The sequence below is a fragment of the Gymnodraco acuticeps genome, unplaced genomic scaffold (assembly GCF_902827175.1).
Source record: "Gymnodraco acuticeps unplaced genomic scaffold, fGymAcu1.1, whole genome shotgun sequence".
Classification (NCBI taxonomy): Eukaryota; Metazoa; Chordata; class Actinopteri; order Perciformes; family Bathydraconidae; genus Gymnodraco; species Gymnodraco acuticeps.
The window spans coordinates 1-11,034 of NW_022990501.1; the positions used below are offsets into that span (position 1 = coordinate 1).

Below are 11,034 nucleotides of genomic sequence, written 5' to 3' on the forward strand. Positions count from 1 at the left end.
TTATTATTTATGGCAGCATCATTTGAACATTTAATCGAGGCAAACACAGTGGACAGCAGTGCATAATATCTCTACTGCGGTGAAGCACTTTTCAAAATGAAGGCTGCAGATTTATCACACACGCATGCGGCCGTCTTCAGATGGCTGTGGGATTTAATTAACTGAAGGGGAAAGGCTTTCATATGGTATAAAGCAGCTGTGAATGACAGATAGTGGTAGGAATCACCCATTAACTTCTAGCTCCGCGCAGAGTGTTTTACGGAGATGCCTGTCGTAAACGCATAAACTTTTAGTTTTGATGCCAATCTAAATGCGTTTACAGGCTGGAGGGTGTTTAATTAAAACTGTTTATCTACATTATTCCATAATTGCTTCACATTTCTTCTTAAGTGTTGACTTTGTTGTTGACAGAATCACCAAATGATGAGTCTCTGTCAGATGGGTGATGTTTAAAGAGCTGTTGTCCTACAGCATCTAAACTCATTTTCACCAATTCATTTAGCATTGCCTCGTTTGAATGAAACCCCCATCTGTTTGTCCTCTACTCACACCTTTTACCATATGTATTGCACTGGGCAAGAAAATACCAAACAGAACACTAAGTAAGGCAAACAGTAAGTTCAGGAACATACCAATATGCAGTATATAGTGGTAGTACTAGGATTTACTCAAAATATTGATCAGTTTTTGATGATCATAGACTTCTAATTTGTTTCCCTTGCAGAACGTGCTGTTTGCAGATGAGGGGGAGGAATCCGTGCTGAAAGTAATAGATTTTGGATTTGCCCGCCTGTGCCCTGCAGGCAGCGCCCCCCTGCAGACCCCCTGCTTCACGCTGCAGTACGCTGCTCCTGAACTTTTTGAGAGTGCAGGATACGACAAAGCCTGTGACCTCTGGAGTCTCGGGGTCATCCTGGTAATTTAAACCAAAAAATTGCTGATTCTGTCCCATCAGTAAGGTTAACTGAAGTACTAATGACTCGCTGTGTGTGTTTTCTGCAGTACACCATGCTGTCAGGCCAGGTGCCATTTCAGAGTGAGCAGCGGGGGATGACCTCATCATATGCTGCAGACATCATGCAAAAAATTAAGGAGGGTGATTTCTCATTGGAAGGGGAGGCCTGGAAGGGCGTGTCGGAGGATGCCAAAGAGCTTGTTAAAGGTATGTGATATAGTGAGTAGGTGACACATTTATTAGGGCCACATAACATAACTTGAACAGAATGTGCTTTGTTGTAGCCTGCCCGTTGGATGAGATGGAGGTTTTGTAACATCAGCTGTCAACATTTTTTTTTCCATATCGGATTGTTTTGTCTAATTCACTTATACAGGGAAATACAATACATTCTTGAAAATGTAGGGCTACAATACAATGTTATAGTTATTAAAAGGGCCCTATTGGACTCCTTTGTTTACCTGCGTAACATAGGAAATCCCTACATAACACTTTTATTGGCTAGCATTCCAGCACATTGTATATGATAGGCTAAGGGGCGAGACATCTCTAAGTGATCGGCCAACCACAAGAGAGCTGGCAAGATAACCAATCAGAACAGAGTGGGCTCTGGTTTCAGACAGAGGGTGAAAAGAGGTGATGCAGCACAGGCAGTATGAGAAAAAGAAAGAGCTTTTTGAACATTAAAGCATGGAGACCTGTCACAGTAGAGACACAAATATGATCCTGAAAATGACCAAAAACTCTACTGTTGTGTTAACTAAAACAAAAAATGTATTTATTTTTTCTCCAACGAAAGAAATAGTGATTTCTCCACCCTGGTCAGAATTTCCCTATCATGTATATCAGTCAACAATATGTCAGTCTAAACTTTATATATTCATTATTGTTATACAATAGATAATATATATTGTTGTATTGCTTTAAAGGAGTCGATACATGAGTGTATTAAACCATCCTCTATCCTTAAAGGCCTGCTGACAGTGGACCCGGAGATGCGTCTCAAACTCTCTGATCTGAAGGAGAACAGCTGGCTGCAGGGCGGAGCCTCCATGTCCACCACTCCTCTGTGCACTCCAGATGTGCTGGAGTCTAGTGGACCTACTGTCCGCACCTATGTAAACGCCACCTACAAGGTAAAAGCATTGTGTTGACAATTTAGTAAAGTTCCTAAAATAAAAGATCGTCTGAACTTCATCTTACTTTTCTTTCTTTGTTTCGCTCCCTCACCAGGCTTTCAACCGTGGCAAGAGAGAGGGCTTCTTTCTGAAAAGTGTTGACAATGCTCCCCTTGCAAAACGCAGAAAGCTGAAGATGACAAGTACAGGCGTTGAGACCCGGTGGAGTTCATCCTCTTCTTCCTCCTCATCTTCCACCTCCTCTGCCTCTGCAACAGCATCGAAAGCACAGCCAAAGCAAACTGTGAGCCCAAAGGAAACGGTGAGCCCAAAGCAGACTGTGAGCCCAAAGCAGAGCTAGCCTCACTGGCAGAGGAGAGATCACAGGGAAAGGGAAGAGGTATGTGCTTATACTGGCAACACAATATCCTCCAGTGTCCAAAAAACATTCTGCAAACCAAAAGACTGGTTTGAGTTAGTGTGAAGTTTTCAATACAACATTGAATTCCATGTTTTAACAGCAACTTCATTCACCATGCCATTTTCTCCCGAAACAAACTGTATTTTCTCTGGAGTGGATGGAAGAGAAAGGAAGTTTGGCATCTTTAAGATTGCACAGTCATGTATGGCCTTGAGAAAACTATTCGTATTCAGTATTCACTTACTATAATGGGGTGATATTACACACTAAAAGTTAAATATGAGAAATGTACCTGTTTCACTGTGGGTCAGAAACAGTGCCTGACTATATAGGGATAAAGGGAAAAGGAGCCATAAGTGAGCAGAAGCCATATATACAGCAACACAGTGAAAATATCTATTGAGCCGTTGTGAGTACACACAAATGTGCACGAAAGCAAATGAAAAGTCCTTCCAGGAATTCACAGGCTTTATCCTCTGATTGTATTTAGTTATTGTGAATGTTGCCACACATATGATTGGCAGAGATCTGCGGCCCCAAGTGCTGTGCCACATATAGGCACTGTGCTCTGTAAATATCTAAATGGTTTCCTCTTGCGCTATTTGCAAAGAATTTAAATGATAAAAAAGAAAGGCTAATTGCTGGAAGGACTGAGCGCAGAGGGGAAAGGATATGATTTGTACAAACTATCCGACACTTTGTTGTATAAATCGTCTCTATTGGATGCAGTCAGTCTCCACAGATCTCATTGAACAAATCGTGGGCCACATCTCTTGATCGATGGCTCTAATAAAGTATTTGCAAGCAATTTGTAGAGCTTGAACAGGTCGCAGTAAGTGTTCAACAGTAGTCATGGAATAGTTTTTCCTCATTACTTGCTGTAAATTACTCGCATTTTTGTGCCGCTCTGAACATTTCTAGCATGCTAATCTGTTGTGATGATGATAAACTGTAAGATCTTTATTTTGGTAGCTCTGGCTTACTAAGGAAATGTCACCCACAATGTTTTCTATGATAACAATTGCAGCTTAAGGGTTTGCGCGTAAATTGGAGCAAAATCCCTTGTTCATCGCCTTGGGCTTTTGAATTTTTAAAAGGTGTTACAGTTTTCCCTATGAGACCATCGCAAATACAATTTGATTTGATGCAGGGAAAGTTGTTCCCCCTGAATCACGCTCAGCTTAAGGGTCTTTTTACACATTTTATGGCTTTGAAACACGAATAATGTTAAAGAATGAGAATTAATTATGACTTTAATATGGTTCTGACGAGACCATCATACAACTTTTGTACATACTCTTTCTTGATTTAGAGCAAAACAAATGTATGTAATGATTTAAAATTTGAATTATTTTAATGGTATATTAGTTATCTGATGTTGTTGGCTTTTGTTTTTTACATGTTACGCAGTCAGTTGATCAATTAAAACACATTTCAGCTTTAAAGGTGCTTCTGCTAATATTTATTACATGTAATTGATTTATTGCCGTGGTAATGGGATTGATAATTAAATTGGATATTGTTGTTTACCAGCTGTGTTTGTGTGTGTCGATTTCATTCACAAGTTGCCAATTAGTGCAAATGAACATACATTGGTACATACAGTATGTGTGATTGAATGGTGCTGGGAGGTTAGTTGTACCTATGTTTCTGTACCAGATATGCATTATTACAATTGACTGTATTATTTTCATGTTGCTTGCCGCCTTTGTCTGTTTTAAAGGTAACTGGTTGTTTGTATTTGACATTTTTACTTGAGACACTGCTTTAATTGGTGTTTATATTCTGTTGTAGTAAATGATATTTTTCTTTATTTCTCTTCCTTTTTTTGAGCTTTACCATTTTACTGAGATGCACTGTCACTGATGTTGTAACTGGGAATTGTACTTTTGCGCCAATATTTTTGGTTGGTGCAAAAATAAACATAACTTTTAAATAAATGGTGTGACTTGTCTTTTTACTGATGTTATTGGTCTAATGTTTGTGATTAATAAAGGACTGATGTTTGATACCTAGTGCACAGAGTTTGATCATCAAAAAAAAAGCGTACATATTTCATAACAGAGAGAGGGAAAGTCTGGACTATAAGCACCACTTTTGGCATATTGCACGAAGGACAGGTAAGAAAAGGGGTTGTGTGGATTTTGTAGTGGCAGTATGTCAGTTATAGCAACAAGCAGTAAGTGGAGTAATTTCAACCTCTTTAACAGTGTTTCATTTCACTCAAACTACCCCACCTACCTGCTGTTATTTCAGTTCCTACAGTTGGCTACAGTGGAGCTTCTTAACAGATAATTACCGCAATAAATTATTACTTCGCCCACAAAACAGTCGTTTGTGTATTAGTATCTCAACCTATGCTGCCTTAAGTGTCAACAAGGAATTAAAATACCGAAAATATATCCAGTCCAATACATTTAATCAAGTAGGCCTACAGTAGGCCTACTAAGTACAATTGTAATGTAGCCTACTTGAGTTTTTCCATTTTATGCTCATTTGTAATTCTACTACACTAAAATTCAGAGGTAAATATTTAACTTTTACTACACTACATTAACGTAGTAGGCTACCTTAAGTTACTAATACCTACTTAGCTGATATCTAATAATTCGAAAGTACATTTCAAAATGTAGTAGCCTACTTGTAGAAACACGTTTTTATAAAAGAAAAAGTTTATTGTATCACTTCAAAATATATGGGTTTTTATTCATACTTATAGCAAACACTATATTAAGATTTATATTTGGACTAAACATTTAACTTGGTAACATGATACGTTTTATATAAAGAAAACATAGTTACCGCGGCATTAAAACATTGACAGTTCGGAGTCACGTGTCGTTTTTTCTGGGCTCACGTGTCATGGTTCTTAAATTCCGTTCGAGAATTTGACTTAATATGGTGAGCGCTCGATTCGAATCCAGTCAGTGTTCCTAAACTCATCTCAGTCACAAACACACACAAACACACGCAGAGCAGCTGTTGTTTGCAGAGAGAGACCTTTTTAACTCATTTCCAAAACCTGATAAATATATCAACCTTAGTGAGCTCAACTGTTGCTACAATGCCTCGGTAAGTAGCCTACTTGAGTCTTGTTTTTTCATTGTTTTTTACATTTTTTTAACATTTTGCAAGTCAACTTATTTGTTTAATTTGCTTCAACTTGTGTTTTGTAATGTTTTGGACTTGTATTGATATATACTATATGCTAGCAGTAATATATGCAGTTGACATCATTACTTTCAGATTTCTTAGCACAATGGGGGGGTTGAGTCACCTTATTTTCCACTCAACCAATGTTTCGTGATATAGTTTATCTCCCTTTATATTTATTTGTCATGACTGTTGTATTAATAGTGCACTAACATCTATATGGGCCTTTTCAGACGAACAAGGAGGACAGCTCCATCCAGACCTAAACAAAAGGTGTATGGCCCCCCCCCACCAACACGTGAGGAGGAAAGTGCCCAAGAAAATGACTTGATCGAGATTCTCAAGTCATTCGGATGCTTTGAGAGCAACGTGGAGCTGAGACACAGGTGAGATGCATATTTATTCATTAAGATGTAATTAATACAGCTTTGAGAGGTAGGCTTATGATTTTAAGGGTACTTGGGGAGGGGATATATTCCTTTAAAACAACATTAACAAGCAAATGCCCAGGTGAAAGAGACCACGACACTTCAGAGGAATTACAAAGTCTGAAAATGCTCTTTGTGTCTTGTTTGCAGAGAGAATGTGGTCCAGAGACTGGATGTACTGTTCAAAGAGTGGCTCACAGAGATGTGTCTGCAAATGGTAAGACATCTATCTTTATAAAATATTGTTCTTTCAAAAGTAACTCCTAAAATTATACTCGAAATGTGTTATTGGTTTGGTAACATTTTCTTTGTTGTTGTAGAATTCACCAGACATTGTCCCGCAGAAGGTTGGAGGGAAGCTCGTCCCTTTCGGCTCCCATCACCTGGGGGTCGCCTCGAAAGGCGCCGACATCGACATCCTCTGTGTGGGACCGGGTTTCCTCCAGAGGAAGGACTTCTTCTCCTCTTTCGTTGGAAAACTGAAGAGGCAGAGAGAGGTCAAAGACATACGGGTACGTCTATAAGACATTCATTAAGTTACTTTTTTTACCTTGTTGCAAGTTACTGACTGTTGTTGTCTTCAGGTCATTGAAGAGGCATTCGTCCCTGTCGTTAAACTGACCTTTGAAGGAATTGAGGTAATTTGACCTAAGAAGAAATGTTGTCTCTGCAGTATTCTTCAATCAAAGGTTTGTCAGCATGTGTATTCATCTTTGTTTGTGTGCTCCTGCTACATCCTAGATAGACTTAGTCTTTGCCAGGGTGGCCAGGTACAGAGTCCCACAGGAAATGGACCTGCTCCGAGAGGATTGGCTACAGGGGATGGACCTCCACTCTGTGAGGAGTCTGAACGGTAAGCATCATGTTAGAGACCTGCGGGGACATCCTGCAGCATTAGTACCTGACAGCTGAACCCGTCAGGAAGGTTTTTGTGATGTATTTTGGTCTGCCTTTTTTAAAGTAACTCTTTTGATATTAATCTTTCTCTTGTTTGTTTTTTGTAGGCTACAGAGTAACAGAGGAGATCCTCAGGCTCGTACCGAATGTTCAGAACTTCAGACTCGCTCTGAGGACCATAAAGCTTTGGGCCAAACGTGAGTCGAGATCTCTTCTTGTATGACTAAATGAATCAGAAAATACTAAAACAGCCATAAACCTAATTGACTACATCTGCAGTGGGTTGGAGCAGATTAGATCATGCCAGTGTTATCATGAGGTAACATTGTGAAGTGGAGGTCTTCATCTGTTCTCTCATCCTTTCTCTTCAGAAAGAAACATATACTCAAACTCTCTGGGTTTCCTTGGCGGCGTTTCCTGGGCCATTCTGGTAGCCAGAATCTGCCAGGAGTACCCGAACGCCTCAGCCTCCACCCTGGTCACAATGTTTTTCAAGGAGTACAACATGTGGTGAGTTGTCCCATTTCTTCAGTAAATGCCTTCTTTCCAATAAAACAGAAGAAAAAAAAATCCACTAAACCATATTTTGTATAAATCTTGTTTTGTGACAGGAAGTGGCCAAACCCCATCATGTTGAGGGAGTTGAAGGATTGTCATTTCAACCTTCCTGTGTGGGATGCAAGGGTAAGGCCTCGGCAGAATTTAAACTACAAATATAAAATATATCAGTTAACTAACACATTTGCTCAAAAGCAACTGCAAGCTGAACATGATGCATTTTCCAGGTTAATCTGGCAGACCGCTCCCACTCTATGCCAATCATCACACCGGCATACCCAATGCAGAACACTGCTTTCAACGTGACTCCCTCCACCCTGGCCATCATGAAGGAGGAGATCCAGCGCGGTATGTCTTCACTCAGACATCCATCAGATGCTCACAGAGCACACAGTCTCAGAGCTGTCCTGTGATTTACAATCAGTTGGTCAGAAATAAGCATTTCAACTTCAATCACTGCACTGTACTTGGATTAGGTTGCCACGATTTAGCAATGTTTAACTCACATCTTTAGGAACATTACAGGAAATCATGCAAACAAAGAGGAGATTCATTTTTAACAAGCTTTCCCTTCCTCTCTCACAGGCCACACTATCGCCCGCTGGTCCCAACTCTTTGAGAAGCCCAATTTCCTCAAGAAGTACAAGTATGTAATAATCTGCCCAAATATGAACATGTGTATTAGCAAACACAATATATACTTTCTTAAATATTGACATCTCCACCAAGTTTATTAGTCATTCTTAGCTCTGATATTTTATACATTTTTGTATCTGTCTTGATGCTTTTTCTAATAGTGTAATTATGCTTTCAAAGAAAAGATCTTTATATCTGATGTTTTGTCACGTTGTGTTTTTTCTTAATGAAGATGGAACAGTGTGAAAATTCACACTGCATAAAATACTGTTCTGCTTATTTTCATCTGAATGATGTATTTGTTTTCACACGTTGTGCTTTATAGTGCGTGAATTGGTATTTGAGTTTATATTAATGTGAGCTACTTAAGGCAGAGTCTTTATATATTGCATACTGTAACTGATGGATGTGTTTTTAATCGACTCTCTTTTGACCTAAACACAAACTCTTCAATGACTTTTTCGAATGAACGTGCGGATGTTTGTAATTTGCTGTTTTTTTCTTTGTAATGTGCGACTGCTTTCAATTTGTACTTGATTGTTGAATCCCACTTTCTTAATGAGGGTGTATTTGTGGTTTTGTTGTTTACTGTTATTAACTGAACATTTAGACAGAATTATGTTAGTAGAAGTAGGTTTAAGAATGAGATCATGTGTTTCTTTGTGTGGATAATAGTTTAACCTATAAGAAATATTAAACATATTTAATAGTTGAATGCTGATTGTTTTATGTGCAGACCAGGTTGTGCTGTTTGTATATTCATTCATTCAAAATGTAGAGAAAAGCTGATTTAAGAAGCTGTTAACGTGTTCGGTCTGACATGAATGAGTTGTTCCTGGAGTTCCTTATTTGACTGCATTTGTAATATTGTCCAGTTTAAATAAATCTGCCGTGTGTTTTGATCCGTCTTGTTTTATTTGGACGAATGTGGAGCTTTCCTTCTAGGTTTGCACACGTTTCAACAGTTGGACAGTCAGTACAGGCAGTTTCCTTGATATATCTAAAGATGTGTTTACCGGCTTTAATAAGAAGTGAGCAGTTGTGCTGTTGAGATTTAACAATACTCACACAAATTCAACACAGAACCACCTCACTTTCTAAAGGGTCAACAGGTTTTACCTTTTAGAAAAAATGGTTACGGTTTATAATGAAGACGAGTAACCTGATTTTAGTGATGTTACTCAATATGCTGTAGCTTGGCCTGTTTTAAATGTCAGAAATACCTTCAACTATGACCATTGTTCAAATGAATATGATTGATGTAGTAAGATGTCAGCCTGTGCACAAAGGCTCAATGCTGTGACGTGTATTGCAACTGTTGTCTCTTATGTTTCAAGGCATTACGTTCTGCTGCAAGCTACTTCAGCTACAGAGGAGCAGCATCCTGCATGGTGAGTACACAGAGCATTGAACACGAGTAGCCCAGTTTGAGTAAAATTGGAATGGATTTAAGCGTTTTTGTCCACGATGAGAATGCTTTTTATGCTTCAGGTTTAACATTGTATTTCCACCAACTGTAGTGCTCTCTGAAACTGATGTTTTGTTCAATCTGTCAGGGTTGGCCTGGTGGAGTCTAGAATCCGACACCTGGTGGTAAATCTGGAGAGAAATGTGTTGGTGACCCGGGCCCACATTAACGTCCAGTCCTACCCTGAACGCAGCACGGGCAACGCCAGGTAAGGACGAGTGGTTTTATGGTTATATTAGTGTTGGTATCTTGCATATTATTCATTTACGGAATATTAAATAATGTAATAGTAATGTTTTACTCTGTCCACTCATTGGTGTGTACTTCTTCCTGTTTCAGAGAGAAAATTAGCACAGGCTGATCATTTCTCTTAAGCAGCAGTTCATTTCTATTAACTTGTTACTGTTTTTTTACCAAGTCAACTCATTGGTGTGTATTTCTGTTTCAGAGCGCCAATGAGAACAAAGTGGCTGATTGGGCTTGTGTTCAATGAACAGGGGGGCCAACACCTGTCAATAGACCTGACTCTCCAGCGCTTCAGTGACATCGGTATTTTTCTTTTTCTAAACTCAGGAGAAATTGAGCTTTGTCTTGTGAAATTATGAATCTTATTTGTATGTTGTGCTGTTGCAGTCCACAGTGTGGCATGTCGCTGTCAGACGTTCAGAGAGGGGATGAGCACCTCAGCTCGATACATGTCCCAGAAGGACTTCAGCTGGGATCTGCCTCAGGAGCCTGGCAGGAGGGTTATCAGTGAAGAGCCGCAGCCCTCAGTGAGCACCGCTGCTCCATCTCCGACGAGTCACCAGGCCACAAAGAGGTCTCGTTCGCCTCACTCAGAAACTTCCAGCAAGAAGTTTAAATCTGACGAGGGGCCGAGCGAGGAAGTCTGTCTCAGCCAATCAAAGAGTGGAGGTCTCAAGAGAGCCCGCACTCCTGAGTCAGGGTCACCGAGCAAGAGGGTCCGAACTGATCTGCTGAGGCCCGCTGAAACCTGAACGAGAAGGAGAGCCCCCCCCCCCAGCCTCCATTCATTTCATTTTGTAAATAGATGAATATATTGTATTATTTATATATATGCAAATAGCTGTATAAATGTACAACATGTCAATTAAATATGTATTTGCAAAATACACATGAACCAAAACTAGAGGTATTCTATTCCCTTGAGTGCATTTGATGAAATTGTATTGTAGTTTTGGTGTGATTCAACAACACTTTTCACTGCCACCACACCATTACATTAAATTCAACTAATTCCCTGACAGTTTTCATGAATTACAAATCACAAATTGATACAGAACACCTTAAAGCATACACTTCACTACAAAGGACCACAACACGTCTAAAGACACATAACATGACCGTAGTAGACTGACCCAAAGGTACTGTAAACACAC

General features: G+C 39.6%; 2 protein-coding genes across 2 annotated transcripts; both read left to right on the top strand.

Annotated features, from left to right (window-relative positions):
• Positions 1-724: 724 nt before the first annotated feature.
• Positions 725-4,434, top strand: LOC117552878 (ribosomal protein S6 kinase alpha-4-like; the record flags this gene model as incomplete). The annotated part of the gene is given in 4 exon segments (XM_034226550.1): positions 725-916; positions 1,003-1,162; positions 1,928-2,091; positions 2,189-4,434. Coding segments are annotated over 4 exon segments (762 nt in total), but the record flags the coding sequence as incomplete, so codon positions are not given.
• A 1,124-nt stretch (positions 4,435-5,558) lies between these two features.
• Positions 5,559-10,632, top strand: LOC117552965 (poly(A) polymerase type 3-like). Its single transcript, XM_034226694.1, has 15 exons — positions 5,559-5,566; positions 5,881-6,033; positions 6,226-6,292; positions 6,396-6,587; positions 6,660-6,713; positions 6,817-6,928; positions 7,080-7,169; positions 7,344-7,482; positions 7,584-7,656; positions 7,758-7,878; positions 8,116-8,176; positions 9,504-9,557; positions 9,723-9,842; positions 10,083-10,183; positions 10,268-10,632. The coding sequence occupies exons 1-15, from the start codon at positions 5,559-5,561 to the stop codon at positions 10,630-10,632; spliced, it is 1,710 nt and encodes a 569-aa protein (XP_034082585.1).
• Positions 10,633-11,034: the final 402 nt, after the last annotated feature.

Excerpts from the sequence above, each read along its gene's own strand:
- LOC117552965 (XM_034226694.1), top strand. Across the intron at positions 7,879-8,115 it reads GAAGGAGGAGATCCAGCGCG|GCCACACTATCGCCCGCTGG; the intron begins GTATGTCTTCAC and ends CCTCTCTCACAG. Across the intron at positions 9,558-9,722 it reads GAGGAGCAGCATCCTGCATG|GGTTGGCCTGGTGGAGTCTA; the intron begins GTGAGTACACAG and ends TCAATCTGTCAG.